Below are 19,386 nucleotides of genomic sequence, written 5' to 3' on the forward strand. Positions count from 1 at the left end.
TGATGGTGGCCCAGCAAGGAGGTGACTATTGGTTTTGCTGCCCTCCACTGATTAAACATTTCTATGTGACTAGCACATGTCAGGCACGGCTAGTAGCTAAAGGGATAAAAAACGGAAGAAGCCAAAGTTTTTGAGCTCAAGACTTGGTCTCATGCAACAGAAGACAAGCGAGCAGTGAGCGTGGAAGCAGGGGGCGTGCGGATGAGGGAGGTTGGGGAAGGCTACGAGCATTTCACAGGAGGGAGACCAGAGGCTGGACAGAGGAGACGTGAGCATGGACACGGGGGATGCCACTTGCTTCTGAAGGATGCATGTTCCCACGGAGGCTGCTGGTCTCAAAGCGGGTGTGTCTCCACCTTGCTCTGTGCTTCTTGGTTTCCCTTGCTCACCCTCACTGCTGGGGGCATTTCTGATCATACTATTTACAACCCACCCAGTGGACCCCACTAAGACAGGGCAGGGAGGGGAGAACTCCCACAGCTCAGCAGGAGCACACTGAAGGGGCGGGGGCGTACTTATGGTTTTCTCGGCGTTGATCCACAGGCGTGTCAGATCATCACAAAGGAAGGAGATATTGTGTTTGGAGCCAGCTGTCAGGGTGAGGTTGGTGCTGCAGGTCCGAGAGTTCAGACACACGAAGCAGCCGGGGACAAATTTGCGGCTCAGTTTGCTGGGCCGTTGCTCAATGGTCAGCGACATGGCTCGCTCGTTACTCAAGTCAACCATGTAGGTTTTATCTGGAACCACAAACAGAAAACAGGCATGAAGAATGGATCAGGATGAGCCCCGTGAGACAGCAAAAATGAGCACAAAATCTCTCATGGCTGGGGAACATTGGGAAATTTCTTTATTATTAAGAAAACATCAGGCTTCCCTGGTGGCGCAGTGGTTGAGAGTCTGCCTGCCAATGCAGGGGACACGGGTTCGAGCCCTGGTCTGGGAAGATCCCACATGCCGCGGAGCAACTGGGCCCGTGAGCCACAACTACTGAGCCTGCGCGTCTGGAGCCTGTGCTCCGCAACAAGAGAGGCCGCGATACTGAGAGGCCCGCGCACCGCGATGAAGAGTGGCCTCCGCTTGCCACAACTAGAGAAAGCCCTCGCACAGAAACGAAGACCCAACACAGCCAAAAATAAATAAATAAATTTATTTAAAAAAAAAGATTGGCAAGTTAATACACATTTATATGTTTAAAAAAAAAAAAAAAGAAAACATTATGATAGCTTGAAACAAAATTTAAAAAGAAAGTCAGTGGACCGCATTTCGACCATCCTTATGTAACTGCTTTCATTTCTTCAAATTCATTTTTGTCCTTGTGCATATGCATGCATATTTTCACCTATATAACAGTATGGTGTATATAAAATTTTATACTCAGATTTTACTTTATTATTTTATACAGATACACTTATTTTACCATATAGTTTTCATATTCACTAAGCTTTTAAAATATTCATTAATCTTAGTCATCTAAGTGAGATTTAGCATCACCTATTTAAATATTCTCCCTCTATGAAGAGTAATTAACAACAGCTGGTATTAGTGCAGGGATACAAGATTCACAGACAGGATGGAACCATAGGTATTATAATTTAATCTCTAATAAATGCTACATTTCAAATAAGTGACAAAAAGATGAAGTACTCCATAGGCTGGGCCAGGAGAACGGTCTCTCCCATTAGTAAAAGAATAAAATTACACTAGTACTTCAAAGCAGTCACCAAAATAAAAACAAAGAGAATATCTTTATAAATGTGGAGTAAACACAAATTATAAAAGCAAAAAAATAAATAAATAAAGATTAAAATATCTGTCTGACTTAGGTACCATAAATAATGTTTAAAGGACAAGGGTCACACTGGGAGAAAATGTTTTCTACATAGAATGATTGAGCAGTTCACAGTAAAAGAAATATAAATGTCCAAATAGCCAAAATATGAAGTGTTGTTAGTATCACTTGTAATACTACTTATAATTAGAGAAAAGCAAATTAAAAGAAAGTGTATAGTATAAATATAAAAACCCTACACCCCTATAACCCAGCAGTGTGACATGGGTATATATGCCCACATGTGTACGCCAGTGCTGTGACAGTGACTGGAGTAATACTGGAATAGTTAAACAGACCATGAAACTTTCACCAATGGAATATTATGCAGCAGTTAAAAAGAATGAGGGAGATCTAAATATACTGATATAAGAACCTCCAAGATATAGTATTAGGTAAAACAGCAAGTTGTAGAACCATAGACTATGACACCATTTGATTGTAAAGTCTCTACGTAAAATGAAATAGCTATTTCTACGTGTACATACTTATATATGTATGTACTTAATATTTAAATGAAGAGAAAAAAGATTTGGAGAGAAATATAACAAATCCATAATTGTGGTTACCCTAAGAGAGGGGCCTGAAAGTAGGGACAATACAGATGGTCAGGGAAGATTTTAGCTTTGTCTGTGATGTTTGAATTTTTAGTTAGAAAATATGTATGTATTTCTTATGTAATTTGGAAAAACTGCCCAATTATTGTTTTTTTAGGTCACTTCTATGATTGCGCCACTTGAAATAAAAGACTCTAATAAGCACATGCGCATGTTTCGTTTTTATCTATTTCCTCAGGATAAAATCCCAGAACTGATTGTTAGGTGAGAGAATAGGAATATTTTTTCAACTATTTAGAATGGATTACCAGACTACTTTATAAAAGAATCATTTCACTTTATAATGCCATCCCCAGAAGGCTCTACACTATGAACCCCTGGAAATCACTTTTTTACTGAGCTGCTTTTTAGTTTCATTCGTTCTGCTTTTACAGAAGCCATCAAGTTAGGAAGGTGCCTGTGCAAGGTGGTGCTGCCTTTGCAAGTCATGGGTGTTGCTGATGTGTCCATCGGGTCTCTTAGCCTCTCTGCCTGCAGCTCCAGTGAATAAATAAGTCCAGTGCCAGTTGGGAAAGCTCTGTTTCCCAAGAGAGTCTGCTAGGCTTCCTCCTTCCTGGTAACAGGAACCACATACTTAATAGAATTGTTCCTTTTGAACTGGCTGCCAGGGAGCTCAGTGTCAAATTAGGAGCAAAATTAGGGAAATGTCTTATGGTTGTCATATCTGCTGACTCCTTTCTTTAGTTCTTGCTTATGTCTATGTAAATTTTACTGTAAGTTCTAATAGTGCTTTAATCAGAGAGATGACATATCCAGAGCTGGAGTATATATGCTAATGTTGTTAACTTAAATATGATTTGATTTAGAAAATGGTTAGCTTTTCAATCTCCTAGCCCCACATTCAGCTCATATCTTACTGTCCTTTAGAATTTATCTTCGTTGTTACCTCTGGGAAACCCGCCCTACCCCTACCCTGGCTGTGTTAGGAGCCCTTTTGCTTCTGAAGCCCCACTCACCTTTATCGAGGTCCAATCACAGGTTGCAGAAGCCTCCCTACCCCCTCTCTCTTTCCTAATTTGTACGGTATCAAAGTAGTGCACGCACAGAAGTTAAAGCAGGGTTTCTCTGGCTTGGCACTATTGACATTTGGGGCAGGGTAATTCTTTTTTTTTTTAAAGATTTCTTTTTTTAAATTTTATTTATTTATTTATTTATTTTTGGCTGTGTTGAGTCTTCGTTTCCGCGCGAGGTCTTTCTCCAGTTGCGGCAAGCGGTGGCCACCCTTCATCGCGGTGCGCGGGCCTCTCCCTATCGCGGCCTCTCTTGTTGCGGAGCACAGGCTCCAGACGCGCAGGCTCAGTAGTTGTGGCTCACGGGCCCAGTTGCTCCGCGGCATGTGGGATCCTCCCAGACCAGGGCTCGAACCCGTGTTCCCCGCATTGGCAGGCAGACTCTCAACCACTGCGCCACCAGGGAAGCCCGGGGCAGGGTAATTCTTCATTGTGGGGCTGTCCTGTGCACTGTAAGATGTTTAGCAGCATGCCTGGCCTCCACCCACTAGATGCCAGTAGCACCCCCATGGCCCTCCATTGTAACAACCAGAAATGTCTTCAGACATTGTCACATGTCCCCTGGGGGGCAAAATTGCTCCTGGCTGAGAACCACTGGTTTAACGAATCAAATAGTTTTCTAAGGTTTGTTATGAAAACAAAACTCCCTCCCCACTGTGACCACTTCCCAGAATAACAACTTTCAACTCTTTTAGCAGGTTCTCTTTACAATTACATCCACAGCACCCAACAACATGCTTCTATTGCTGCTTCTAGATATTTCTGTTTCAGGTTGTTTTAAAAAATTAATTAATTAATTAATTTATTTATTTTTGGCTGTGTTGTGTCTTCGTTGCGGCGCATGGGCTTTCTCTAGTTGCGGCGAGCGGGGGCTACTCTTCGTTGCGGTGCGCGGGCTTCTCATCGCAGTGGCTTCTCTTGTTGCAGAGCTCGGGCTCTAGGCACGCGGGCTCAGTAGTTGTGGCTCATGGGCTCTAGAGCGCAGGCTCAGTGGTTGTGGCGCACGGGCTCAGTTGCTCCGCAGCATGTGGGATCTTCCCACACCAGGGCTTGAACCCGTGTCCCCTGCATTGGCTCGGTTTCTTAACCACTGCGCCACCAGGGAAGCCCTGTTTCAGGTATTATTTGTTGGTTTCCCACAAAAGAAGATGAGGATTTCCTCTCCTTCACCCACACTCACATCCCCCTTCCCACACTCCACACCTCATATACAACATACACACACCCACAGTACACATGTCCAGCAAACATCCAAACCACACACTTCCTATTCACCCATCTTCCCAATCTTTACCATCATATTTTTATGTTAGATCATTATTCTGTGTTGGCATTATCATGACTATGTAAACAATAGTAACACAGTGTTTACACAGTCACGTTATTCCCATGCTATAGTTTCTCTTTCTTGCACAAGATTTTATTTCCCTAGAATTAGTTATTGCCATTTAAATCATTTCCTTAGTTTCTATGTACTTATCAGTAATTTGACACCCAAACTCTCCCCAACTTGTATAAATCTCCTTTCAATACCTATGAGAACATTAGGTATATCATCAAGTTATCTTTCTGAAAAGTCTCTCCAGAGCCTTCTCAACTGCTCTCATCTAAAGGGGCCCAGGTATGGTCTTGGGTCCCCTTGTACCATCATCCTAAGATTCCCTTTGCCTCTCTCTTGAAAGAAAAAATTTTTTGGCCACACCTCGAGGCTTGCAGGATCTTACTTCCCCGACCAGGGACTGAACCCAGGCCAAGGGACTGAAAGCGCCAAATCCTAACCACTAGGCCACCAGGGAACTCCTGAGATTTCTTACTTATCCATGGGGATAAGTCAGAGGCCACAATATGTGTCAACTCTTCCAGGACAAATTAAAGACTCATAGAGGGGCTTCCCTGGTGGCGCAGTGGTTAAGAATCCGCCTGCCAATGCAGGGGACGTGGGTTTGATCCCTGGTCCGGGAAGATCCCACATGCTGCGGAGCAACTAAGCCCACGAGCCACAACTACTGAAGCCCGTGTGCCCTAGGGCCCATGCTCCGCAACAAGAAAAGCCACTGCAGTGAGAAGCCCGTGCACTGCAATGAAGAGTAGCCCCCGCTCGCCGCAGCTAGAGAAAGCCTGCATGCAGCAACGAAGACCCAACACAGCCAAAAATAAGTAACTAAAGACTCACAGAGCAGGAGTTATCCAAGAAAAAACAAAAACAACGCCAACATTTAGTTAAGGGCTCCAGGTGGCTTCTGGGGGGTTATAAAAGCTGAAAAAGAAGCAATGCAACTGTTTCCACAACCAGCATTTACCCAGATCAGTTACTAGAAGTATCTGGTATAACATTCTGGAAACACATCCATCTACCTTATTTGAATCATGTTAACCCAGAAACCTACAGGGCTTGAAGATACACTTAGTCTGCTGGTATTTTCAGAGCAAGTAAACGTATCTTCCAGAAGCTAGAGGAGGATGCAAAAGGTAGTAGGCTAGCAGTCTGCTCCCACTAAAGGGAGTAACATAGACAGGTAGACTACTATTAACTCATATGATCGTTATCAGCAGGGCCATTTGAACCTTTTAGAAATAATATCAGAAAATGAGAGACAGGCTGTGTGGGACAACAGAGAAGTTCTCTCTCTACGGTGACTATTAGATGAAACTCCAAGAGGACCAAAATTATTTTTTATATCTCCAGGTAATGGAGTGGTAATAATGCCAGGTATGGCATGGTAGTATTGTATCATCAAAAAAGATGAGAGTGCGTTATGGAGCACTGAAAAGCAAGATGTGTTTGGTGGAGACAAATGTAAATCAAGCTCTCTGACATTGCTGAACTGCACGTCTTGGGCAACGTAAGCCATCCATGCTCACACATCTGGTCACAGCTGGCCAGATCAGCCAGGGCAGCTTGTACATTACTCATCTTTTTTTTTTTTTTTTTTTTTTTAAAGCACTTTTATTTTTTATAGCTACTTTATTTATTTATTTATTTATTTTATTTTTGGCTGTGTTGGGTCTTCGGTTCATGCGAGGGCTTTCTCTAGTTGAGGCAAGTGGGGGCCACTCTTCACCGCGGTGCGGGGACCGCTCTTCATCGCGGTGCGCGGGCCTTTCACTATCGCGGCCCCTCCCGTCGCGGGGCACAGGCTCCAGACGCGCAGGCTCAGTAGTTGTGGCTCACGGGCCCAGCTGCTCCGTGGCATGTGGGATCTTCCCAGACCAGGGCTCGAACCCGTGTCCCCTGCATTAGCAGGCAGATTCTCAACCACTGCGCCACCAGGGAAGCCCCCATTACTCATCTTAAGACACAGGACACTTGTGCTCAAGCCATGGAAAGATATTCTCTGCAGGAGTCCTCTGGGTCTAGTTTTAGCTAAATTGATATTGTCAGCAAAGTAGAGAGAGAGTACAGAGTAGGGTCGGGGGAGAGACAATCAGGTACAAGGTAACATCTGCCTGCTGCCCACATGCAGAATTTGGTTTTTTTCAGTCTGGGCCCACTGTAGTCAGGTCCTACTGTGGATGATGAGGGGTCAGGATGCCTCTGACAGCTGCTTCCACCCTTGCTGCGGCTCTGGCTTTGCATGGTTGCTGTGACAGCCGCCCTCTTTGGCTTGAGAAACCCTCCCAGCTCTGCCTCCACTCTGTTTTTGATGCTCTTGTCCTTGTCTGATTCCCCCAGCAGCCAGGCTCCTGGTGCCCCCACTCTGTCCCATCTACCTTGCCCCTTCTGAGGGGTTGTGCCTTTGGATAGTGCATCTGGCTCTCAAGCCACTTTGGACGAGAGGCTGCCTCCTGAGATTAGTGCGACAGGGTTTATGGAGGGCCTGGAATGCGCTGGAAACTGTGCTGAGTGTAGGAAAACAGAGGAATAAGACAAGATGCCTGATTGGGAGTTTAGTGGGACACAGACATTCAGATGGATAAACGAGACATGGTAGTGATGGGGAGACAACAGAATGAACCACTGAATGGGGGTGGCCGTGGGAAATTGTTTGGAGGAATCCCCTTTTCCCTGCCACGTGCACCACAGGGATTGAACGTGGGGAGACGAGGAGGGGTGGCAGGTCGGTTTGGGACACGTCTTTAGAGGGTGTTGAGGAAACACTCCCTTTCTCCAGCCACAGTCTCGAGGCCTCCCAGCATGCCCCACCCTGGAAGTGTCAAGAGTGGCACCTTCTTTAGTCTAAGCCTACCCTTAGACACCACTCGCTGGGGATAGTGCTTGCTGACCTAGCAAAACTGAAGCGTGTGGAGTCTCACTGTCCAGGGGTCATTGACATAGAAGAAGGGCAGTCTCCCTGGGTAGGAAATGGGAGGCTCTGCTATGACCAAGGGGACCTGCACACACATGTACAACGACTCATTCCCAGCACCAAAGAAAGGAATGAAAGAAGAGCCCCTGTCAACCCAAGTTCAGAGACAGTGGCAATGTCAGAATGCCTTCTTCATGCTCCTCTTTTTCCCAAAGACTCCCCCGCTAAGACTCTGAACTTGTCCTTGCTGGGTACCAATCCCCTTCTCAATGCACACCCCTCCTCATGAAGCCTCCGCTCCCACTCAGTCACCATCCCCCTCCCCCAAACCAAAGCCACTCTGGGCTCACTCTGTTGCCTTTCCAGGTGCAAAAGAAAGCCACGAAGGTAAAAAGACCCTTTCAAGGGGGTTTGAGAACACCCGAGAGTAAGACTCCAACAATATCAGTCTCTTGCCACAGTCTGAATAAGAAAATGAATCAAAATCAGCCAGAGCAGGACCAAGAGACCCAAGAGAAATCCACCACTCCAAGTAATGACTGGTACAGACAGTAACTGCAGAGCAAAGCCAGAGACTCCAGAACTATCTGCTGGTCTCCAATGGCCCAGCTAGCCAACCACAGAAACTGAATCTTTAACAGGGAGGGTTAAAACAAAATTGACAGTTTGTGAAAGGCTCCTTCATCCAGGGGTTGAGTGTGTGTCTCTGCTGATGGGGAGGAAAGAAAGGAAGAGGCAGGTGTGTGACAAGGAATGCAGGTGGGGTCCTTCGAGGTGGAGGACCAGACTGGGTCCTTCAGTGTCCAAAGTCAGCCAGACATTGGGAATAAGGACTGGGTGAGCAGTGAGCACCTGAGACAAACTCCCCCTTAACACTTTATCTCCTGTGCAAGGAGGAAGAAGGGCTCAGCACTGCTGCTTGGGCTGGAGAGAGGGGGCCCGGAGGAGAGGCATGATGTGTATGGGGTGGCAGGGCACCCACCGAAAAGGCACACAAATGAATTGCTTCCAGCCATCTACCTCTTAGTGGTGTGTGTTGTAACCTACCTTATGCTGTAAACAACTAAAGACCCTCAGAAGGGACAAAAACTCGCCGTACAGAAAATCATCAACCCCACCCTCCATAACAGTGTTTGGAGGCCAGAAATCCCACACAGATTAGGACACCTTCTTGCTAAGTGACTTGGAGTCATGCAGTGGCCTATCCAGGTCAGGGCAGTGGGGATATTTCATTCCCTGTGGGGGAATAAAGGGGAACAGAGAATTTTAAAACAATAATAAATCTGAGTAAATCCAGGCTTGTTTTTATTGTCACTATGCTCTAGTGTTTCTAAACAATGTCAGTGATAAACTACTCTCCCTCACCAAAAATTGTTCTTTTCTTTCCAAAATTGTTTGTTTTCTTACAGAGAACATAATTTTTAAGCAGCTCTATTGAGCAATCATTGAATTACAATAATCTGTACATATCTAAGGTGTAAATTTGCCTAGTTTTGAACCTATATACACACCTGTATATACATCAACATAATCAAGATAGTGAATATATTCATCACCCACAGAAATTTCCTTGTGCATCCCCCTCCCTCCTCTCACCACCCCCCAGGGTGTTAGGAGGGGTGTTTTGTGATGACTAAGCCATCCCAGGGCTACCATTGGCTGGAGCAGTGACTTGATGAACAAACAAAGCTGAAGAGTGTGGCTCCTCATTGCCTAGGAGAAGGTATATGTAGGGAGATCAGGAACCCTGGCGCAGACCACTGGGAGCCTTCAGCATGGCTGAAGTTACTGGCAAACCACGGGAGTTTAACACAGATACGGACCAACCAACCGTAAGTACAAAACAAACACAAGCGTGGAACAACCACCCCTAGCACAGAACAACCAACCACAGTTGGGGAACAACCAACTACAAGCACAGAACAACCAACCACAAGCAGGGAACAGCCAACCACAAGCACTCAGGAAAGGACGGAGGGGATGACCCCTGCCAATACAACTGCAGAGACAGTGCCAAGGTGTGGAAGAGAGCCAAGTGGGTAGAGACGGCAGCCAAAATTTTCTCTGAAACATCTATCATCTGTGCAAGAAAGTACAAGAGAGAAACCAGACCAACAGCATTTGTTGCCACCAGCTGATGAAGAGAGTGAATGAAAATAACAGACAGAATCGGCTGACGCAGAACCAGGAGACCCCACCCTGGAGAACTCCGTCCATCCCAGTGATGCACAGTGTATAGAGAGAGAGTCCTGGGCACCTACAACTATCCACTGCACCCCCAGAGGAGCCCGTGGAGAAACGGCCACCTACGGAGAGACCAAATATTACACCAATAGGGTACACAGATTGCAATTATTAAAATAAAATCAACAAGATATGAAAAGAAAATAAAAAGAAGAAACTCCTTCTGGGAAGTGACCTCCTGCATCCTGTAAGTCTCATCTGTCTTCTGGATTACAGGCTGACGTCTAAGGACCAGTGCTGTGTCTTTTTCAACTTTGTATCCCTTCCTTGACCTAGAGCCTTGCAGGATAACATTTAAAGAGTGCTTACTACCTGTCAGGCACTGCCACCTCATTGCTCCTCACAACACCCCTACGAGGACAGCCCTATTATCTCTATTTGAAGATAAACTGAGTCACACAGGAGTTAAGTGACTTGCCCAGGCTCACACAGTAAGTAGGGGAATCAGGATTTTGAATCCACGCAGGCCAATTCCAGAGTAAGTGCCTTTAACCACTGGGCCATGCTGCCTGCAAAACAAGCTGTCCACACATATTTACAGAACCAGACAAACGTGTGAGTGCACAGGGCTGGCTGCCTTGGGCAATCTCTTGAAACTTAGGGTCCACGTTGGGATTCAGAGAATCAAGATGGAGATGTCCAGAAATCAGAGCTCTCAGGGACTCCAGCATCGCCTAAGTAAAGATACTTCTGCTGGCCAAGTTCACTCACTTGCCTAGAAAAATGCAAACCATGCTTGATGTAAAGCCTTGACAGTGCTAAACACATCTAAAGTGCAGTTAACCACTATTTACCTCAAAACTGAAGCCATATCCTTCTTGATGCTGGTAATAGCATGTTTAACAATTTGATTATATTTAGAAATCAACCCAGCTGATGTTACAGGAAACAGAATTAATCAGCAGCACTTCACCGTGACTGAGATGATAAACAAATCCCTGCATCTTCTAAAACTCAAACCCACTCCATTTCTGAATCCTTTCATGGCTGTTTTCAACATTCTGATAAAATTGTGACATAGGGTCATCAAAATGTGTCAGTGGACACACATGCACATACACACATGTATATATAAAGTTATGCCTTGTACATGGTTATTGTGAATTAGAAGGAATCTTGGGTCAAGATATGAAGGCACTGAGGCTTCCTGAGGAGCCGGGCTCCAAGTGGGTGCCGAGCGGGCACTCCCAAGACGGTGTCAGATGGGCAACCCTGGGAGTGGATCCCACATGGTCACTTTTCAGGTGTTTATCAGCCATGCCATTTCACATTCTCAATTTCTCTGCCTGGTTCTGTCTACTTCCCGGAAGTAAATAATATTAAAAACAAGGATGAGAATCAACCCTGTGGGCAGAACCCATCCTCAGCACACATCACAGATGTCCTGGTTCAAGACCACTTGTCACAACGCACAGACTCCAGCTCATAGATGAGCCCCAGGAATAGCCACTCTGAACTCATCCTGTACCTTTTTCTCAAGATCCATGCCACTCCTCTCCGTGAGGCAAGGGCACCCAGGGAGCAAGTTTTAAGGAGGTGCTCACTCTCGGGGGCTGACCTTGTACTGACACAACCCTGAGGGTGACAGCCTCTGTGAGAGGGAGCTCCTCAGAGTAGGTGCCTCCTTCAGTGTTGTGCCCTGGGCATATAGCCTCGCTGCAGTCCTGGCCCTGATGACCCTTCTCTAGGTTCACGGCATCTCAGTAAATGTGTGTGGAATGATACACAACCTCATTCTCACAGAACCTGGGGTTCTGTGTGGTCCAGAAGCACAGGCTCTGGGTTCTGAGATTGCTCTGCTCCTGGCAAGCTGTGTGATACTGGGCTAGTTCCATAACCTTTCTGAAACTTCTGGTTTCTCATCAATAAATGAAGATAATTCCTGTTTCCCCTGCAAGGCTATAATAAGGATTAGCTGAGACCATGTGAGTGGTGTGCTTAGCACAGGGCTTGGCACTCAGACAATAAAAGTGTTATCATCACTGCTCACGGTGCTGGTGACATCCTGATTCACACTGTAGGGTCAGTCAAGACATGAGCTCTAGAAGGTAACCTTCCAATGTCTTCATTAAAAACAACTTATCACCCTGAATGCAAGATCATCTTAGCTTCTTACTGTGCTGAAGTGGAACAGTATGCCCGGCATTCACCAGTGACCTGGTCTCACTGCCTAGCAACGCACTTCCTGAAAGTCTTACAGGGTCCAGAGTCCAAGTGTGCCAGAGCCACAGACAAGAAGTAGGAAGGGAACCTCAGCCCAAGCAGACTACCCAGGAAGGAAAGAAGGCACTGGAGGAGGGGGAGGGGAAGGAAAGTGAGGCTTACTTACTGCTTTCATCTTGTGGATGTTGGACCAATACTTGAAACTGCAGCCGGAGGATGCCTGGATTTTGGACATCTTGGTCACAGCCCTGCAGAGAGAGGTTGAAGTTCCCGGCGATGTTCCCAGGCTGCTTGTCCTGCAGCTTGAACACCTCGCGGTTGGTGGTGGAGCCTGGGATGCAGTACTCAACCCGCTCCTCCTTCTTCACGCAGTTGGAGACACTGAAGTGGAGGAAGGAGACGCTCGCCCGCAGGTGCGCAGGGATGATGAACTGCCACGTCATGAGCTCGTCCTCGGGGAAGCCGTCCGGGTAGTTGGCAGACATCAGGGTGGCTGAGCCTTCACCTTCGAACACAGATTCGATGATGCACAGGCCTGTTGGGGGTGGAACCCAAACGAGAGAATAGGAGGTGATTAGACCCTGCCCTGGTCATCCATAGGTGGGGGGACAGGGGTTAGAGAAGAGGTGAAGGTGGGTCTTAGGTCCTGAGCACTGGGTCTGGATATGGCATGTTTATACTCAAGGTAGAGAGTGAGACTGAGGATACATCAGTGGTGTGTGAGTATGTTTAATATTCAACCCAGCAGGGGAAAAAAAGTAAAGCCTTAATTTGTAGTGTCTGCCCACTTCCTTGGTGTAAAGACTCCCACTATAGCTGATTTCAGGCTACCAACAGGAGATGGATGAACGTGGAGTTGGAAGGAGATGGACAGCCCTCTCACCATCACATAGGATTTTCACCACACAGATCCAATGGGCATACCTAACTTCAAAGCATAAGTAGTAAAATGCAGTACATTAACTACAAAGTGTTGAGTTTTGAGTACTTATTACCTTTGTTCCTAAACTAATTTATTTAATTGTAAGTTTATATAATTTTATTTTTAGTAATGGCTCTGTTTAATACCAGCTCACAAAATTCCAGAACACTTAACATTGGCACTCATGAGCTGCTGTGGGCCAGCTCTGGCATACCACCGATACAATTCTAGAAACTGTGAAAGAGACAGAAGACAGGACAAAGACATGAGAAACAGAGTCATTAAGGTCTGTAGAGCCAGTCCCATTTCATTTCTTGAAAACAAGCCTCACATACAAAGGACAAAGGAAAGAGTTACCACCTGGTTTGTTTAACTGAGGAGGGTGGGTTCACACCAGGACTGGCCCACATGCTTACAGAAGAGTGGGACTTCCTTTAAGGTATTCAGATAGAATCACACAATTGCCGACATCTGACCATTTCTGATGGAGAGCAAGGGTGATTTTGTAGGTTTCAACCTCAGCAAACAGAGGGGAGGGCATGGCGAGCTCACGTTTTATAGACGACCGGTTTGTGATGCTGAAGCCGGAGACATTTCTGTTGAGGAACCACGGGAGGTCCAAGGCCATTTTCACTCCCTCTTGCATTTTGATCCGGGACACAGTGCCATTGCTGCAGAAGGTTCCGATCCTGACCATCGTGGTGCCAATGCGGCTGCTGATGCTATGAGTGACTCCATCAGGGCAGCTCTCCCCCGGCCTGATCTGCCTCAGGCGAGGGAGGGAGAACTGCAGTTCTAGACCGATGTTCTTGTTAGCTTTGACATCCCAGATGAAGGTTCTGTTGAGGGTGGGCAACACCGACGTTGAGGGCTGAAGATGAACCTTTCCAAAAGGACATGGACCTGACATGCAGTCTGAAACACAGTCACAAAACAATCTGGTCAGAAACGCTACTGGGCCACTCACTGCCCCTCCTCAGCCCCTGTAGTGAACTCTTTGGAGGGGCGGTTTTCTGGGGGGCCCACCCATCTCCTGGCTACATGAAAGTTGGCTGCCAATGGCTCACGGATGCATCCCTCTCTGGGGAAGTGCCTTGGCTGGAGGGAGCTGCCTTGGGGCAGAAAAGCCTGAGAGGTTTCCCTGCCCCTGACATCCATCCCAGCAGGGAGTGTCAACCCACAGCCAATCACTGCCAACCCAGGAGTGAAAAGCCTGACATCCCTGATTCACGTGACACAGCCTGGCAATTGTCACTCAAGCTCCAGATCAGCCTGCAGCTAAAACCACATCTTTGCTTCGCTGTCCTCGTTCTACCCTGCTTTCCTCACTTCTTCACAGGTTTCTTCCGAGGGCACTCTCTTGACTCATGACTTAAAGACAAGAATCCCCATGTCAGGCTCTGCTTCTAGGGAACCAGACCCAAGTCACCTCCTAACTACAAGTTTCCCCTGCTTTTTGAACGTTCGCTTTATTCCACTTTGCTTTTACGAAAGACTTGCATTCATTGGTACTTGTTTCCGCTTACCAAAATAAATCCAAAGAGAATTTTTGCTTTTATAAAAAAAGGTGGAAAGCGAAAAGAGCGTTCAGGGTTTGTTTTGCAGGGAGCCATTACAGAGGCAGTGGGTACCCTGAGAGTGGCACCGCCAAGCTCCTTCCCCGGGAACGACACAGCATCTCAGCATCACGCTGCTACAGCTCTGAACTCTGTCCGTGAGCATTTGTGCTTTATTTCAGATTACTTTGCACATCCGTTAGCAAGATGTGTCCTAAGGTAACTGCTTCTTTGACTTAACGCCATTTTGGCGTGTGAAAAATGTCATAGGAACACTCTACTTTTGGGATAGTGCGGGTCGGGGAGGGGGGACCCGCACTGTTTTCCAGATAAAGTTAGTCCACTTGGTGGATCTCTGCCCAGGCCCTACTGGAAGCCAGAGGGAGGCCCTTTGCAGTGGAGCCTTGCTTTGGGATACATATCCTACCTCCTCTATACCGAAAGAGTCATGATTTCTCAATTTTAAGGGTGCTGCGCCAAGCTCTACCTTTTAAAACTGGTTTTCCCGTCAACACATTCATCAACAGACTGAGTACGCTCTGAATGTACAGCCCCTTAATGGCTGGAACCTGGAAGCAAGGTCATCTTCTTGCCTCCTGGCTTTAATGCTGGTGTTTTATTACCACTGCAGTTGAATTTTTTTTTCCCAAAGGCTAACACTTAATGACATCCTTTGACGTACTTTGTTTCCTAAGCCTTTTTAAAACAAAGGGAGAAACGCTGCTATCAGGGAAGCACTAAGAGAAAGCAGGCAGCCTGATAGTGAGGCTTCTGTTGCCTCCAGCAGGGAATCTGAAAGGTGCAATGGACTTTGGCCACTGTAATAATAATCTGCAAGTCTAAATTTATTGCTGCTCCAGTGGAGTATCTGAAACCAGTGCCAACTCAAAATGGAATTATGGGAGAATTTCAGAGCTGTCTAGGACCTCTGAGGTCATCACGTCAAACCTCTCACTTTTGCAAAGCAGCCCTGGAGTCTGGGTGAGTCATGTGGCGCTCGCAGTGCACACGCTCCTAGGACAAAAGCCCAGGCTGTGTTTGGTCGACTTTCGTTCTTGCCAATGCACTGCGTTGCTTAACCAATAAAACAAGGTTAGATAATAAGGTGACAAATGCAACTAAAATTAGATTTTGTGTGTAGGTAAGGATAGTACCTAGTTTTTGGAGCTCGTGGAAACTTCATTGTTTCTATCAAGCCATCTCTTTCATAACTTTTCAACTACACTTCCCATGTGCCCTACTGGGTTCTGTGTTCTTGTGGGATCACTTAACCCTACTAAGGCAGTGGTTCACAGCCCTGGTTCCACACTAGACTCACTTGGAGGATGTTTAAAAAATACACATGCCTGGGCCACCCAAGCGACTCTGATTTAATTCCGTACCAAGTACCGGGAGTCAAAAAGCCCCGTCTCTCAGCCATGGCTCTGCCACCAGCCATGTGACCCTGGCGGTGTCAGGTTGTGCGAGCACTTTTTAATTTGTTGCTAAGAGCTTTGTTTTCAGAATGGATACACAAGTAAGAGTAGTCAAAATGATGGGCATGCCTCCAAGTTTTCTGCTCCCCGTCCAGCGCAAAAATGTTAAATAACTGAAATGATTCCTATCCAGAGGACGGAGAAGTGTAATTTCTGAAGTGATTCACACCTCATTTTCCCCAGCACAGACTTCTACTTTCATTAGCTTTAATGGGGCCATTCAAGAAGGGATGACATTGTAAATCAGTTATACTCTAATATAAAATAAAATTTTAAAAAATAATAATTAAAAAAAAGAAGGGATGACTGCAGAGGGGCTAAACTTTGAAACTTTCAGAATGTTTATTCAGGAAAGGTTTTTAAAAACAAGAGGCAAGCAGAACACTGAACTTGATTCCAGTGTCTAGATTTATAATCTAAAATTTTTATTTTCATAACATTTTAAAAAATTGTGAGCATGGGTTTTTACTATATGGTAAACTGTGTGTGGTCTGTGTGTGAGACTGGTCTCGTGAGATGTGTCTTGTGAGGTAAGATTGTGGTACCCTTTTCCTTTTTTTTTTTTTTTTAATAATATTTATTTATTTATTTGGTTGCACCGGGTCCTAGTTGTGGCAGGCGGGATCTTTGTTGTGGCATGCAAACTCTTAGTTGTGGCATGCAAACTCTTAGTTGTGGCATGTGGGATCTAGTTCCCTGACCAGGGATCGAACCCGGGCACCCTGCATTGGGAGGGCCGAGTCTTAACCACTGGACCACCAGGGAAGTCCCAGTACCCTTCTCCTTTTTCAAGATGGCAGTCACTTTCTTGGCTTAATTGATTGTAAAAGTAATGCATGCTTGTAAAAAAATGGCACTACAGAAGAACAGAAAAAAGACAATGAATGTCACCTGTTCCCCTCCCCTACTCACTATAGAAATAATATAAGGCTAGCATTTTGGTGTTTAACCCCCCAGACTTTGGGCTCCATATGATTATGCGTATTCAATAAAGTGGGATTAAACTATACAAACTATTCTCCTACTAAAAGCTGCATTGTTTTCAATGGAACAAAGTGACCTGGGGCATCTTTCCATGTCAAATACATAGATCTACTTCATTCTTTTAATAGCAACACACTACTCCTTTGAGTTCTTAAGTATATCAATAGTCTTCTCAGCTCTGTAAATCTTCATTGAGATTTTAATTGTAATTGACTTAAACTCATAAATTAATTTGGGGGAGAAATGACACTTAAAAAATATTGAGGGACTTCCCTGGTGGCGCAGTGATTAAGAATCCACCTGCCAATGCAGGGGACATGGGTTTGAGACCAGGTCCAGGAAGATCCCACATGCCGCGGAGCGATTAAGTCCGTGCGTCACAACTACTGAGCCTGTGCTCTAGAGCCTGTGAGCCACAACTACTGAAGCCTGCGTGCCACAACTACTGAAGCCTGCGTGCCACAACTGCTGAAGCCCGTGCACCTAGAGCCCGTGCTCCACAGCAAGAGAAGCCACAGCAATGAGAAGCTCGCGCACCTCAACGAAGAGTAGCCCCCGCTCACCACAACTAGAGAAAGCCCATGTGCAGCAACAAAGACCAATGCAGCCAAAAATAAATAAATAAATAAATAAATAAATTTATTAAAAAAAAAATACTGAGATTTTCATCAAGTAACATGGTATATCTCTCCATTTATTTACATCTTCTCTTTGGTCTTTCAGTAAAATTGTATATTTTATTTCATATACATTCTATGTATTTATTAAGATTAAATACTTAACTAGAACTTTTGAATAATGGTGACCAAAAGCATGCATAGTAAGAATCCTTATGTTGTTCCTTGATTTATTGGTAACGCTTCTATGTCTGGCTGTTAAATATATTTGCTATCAGTTTTTTTTTTTTCCTGGCCGCACCGCAAGGCATGCAGAACTTTCCCTACCGGGGATCGAACCCATGCCCCCTGCTGTGGAAACATGGAGTCTTTTTTTTTTTTTTCAAATTTACTTTATTTATTTATTTTTGGCTGCACTGGGTCTTCGTAGTTGTGCACAGGCTTTCTCTAGTTGTGGCGAGCGGGGGCTACTCTTCGTCACGGTATGCAGGCTTCTCATTGCAGTGGCTTCTCTTGTTGCAGAGCATGGGCTCTACGTGCACGTGCTTCAGTAGTTGTGGCACGTGGGCTCAGTAGTTGTGGCTCACGGGCTCTAGAGCGCAGGCTCAGTAGTTGTGGTGCACGGGCTTAGTTGCTCTGTGGCATATGGGATCTTCCCAGACCAGGGCTCGAACCCGTGTCCCCTGCATTGGCAGGTGGATTCTTAACCACTGAGCCACCAGGGAAGTCCCTGTTATCAGTTTTTGATAGATACAATTTATTGGATTAAGAAAACATCCCTCTATTTCTGGTTTACTAAGAGCGTTTTATTAAAAACATTTAAGACCATCTATTAAGATGATCAAATGCAGTTTCTTCTCTTTCACCTAATCACACAAAGCAGTACATTAAACTTCTGTCTTCCAACAAGCTCTCCTGCTCTTGTTGTTTTAGTCTTTTAATGCAATTTTTTGGATTTGATGTATTTATATTTTACTTAGGATTTTTTTGGCATGTATGTATATTCATAAGAGATTGGTCTATGGTTTTCTTTTTTATGTGGTGGAAGATTTTGACATCAGGGTGGTAAGAGCCTTATAAAATGAACTGTGAACCTTTACCTCTTTCAATGCTCTAGACTAGGGTTTGGCAAATGGCCAAATCCAGCCAAACACCTGTTCTTGTAAATAAACGTGGGATATTCATTGCCCATTTGTTTATCTATTGTCCACGGTTGATTCTGTGCTATAATGGCAGAGCTGAGGAGTTGTGAGAGAGACCATCTGGCACATAATGCCTAAGATATTTACTCTCTGGTCTTTTACAGAAAAGGTTTGTCAACCTTCCTCTAGAATGGTTTAAATATCATAGAAATTATCTGCTACTTGGAGTTTTATAGGACTCCTCTATGAAACCATCTCTAACTAACCCAAACCCTGTTCTCCTTCACACTGGACATTTTTTCCAATCTCCTCCTTGGTTATTTACTTATTCAGGTTTCCTCCCTTTCTTTGAGTCAATCTGGCTCATTAAATTTTCCCTGGAAATCATCCTGTCATTCAGATTTTCACATTTATTATCATAGTCTCTTACAATTTTAGCAATCTGCTTTGTATATGTCATTAAATCCACATTTATACATTCAATGCTGTATATCTGTAATTTCTCTTTCTTTTTTCCAGGAGACTAGTCAGAGTTAGTCTGTTTAATTGGTCTTTACACAGAACCAGGTCTTGGTTTTAGT

General features: G+C 45.3%; 1 protein-coding gene across 1 annotated transcript in view; it reads right to left on the bottom strand.

Moving 5' to 3' along the window:
• Window positions 1-19,386, bottom strand: part of CDCP1 (CUB domain containing protein 1) — a 56,640-nt gene that overhangs the window by 11,257 nt on the left and 25,997 nt on the right. The window contains exons 3-5 of the mRNA XM_059939415.1: window positions 13,584-13,946; window positions 12,276-12,644; window positions 516-737 (exon numbers count right to left, since the gene is read on the bottom strand). Of these exons, the coding sequence (XP_059795398.1) occupies window positions 516-737; window positions 12,276-12,644; window positions 13,584-13,946 (954 nt within the window). The remainder of the gene's footprint in view (window positions 1-515; window positions 738-12,275; window positions 12,645-13,583; window positions 13,947-19,386) is intronic.

The sequence above is a fragment of the Balaenoptera ricei genome, chromosome 11, assembly GCF_028023285.1.
Source record: "Balaenoptera ricei isolate mBalRic1 chromosome 11, mBalRic1.hap2, whole genome shotgun sequence".
Classification (NCBI taxonomy): Eukaryota; Metazoa; Chordata; class Mammalia; order Artiodactyla; family Balaenopteridae; genus Balaenoptera; species Balaenoptera ricei.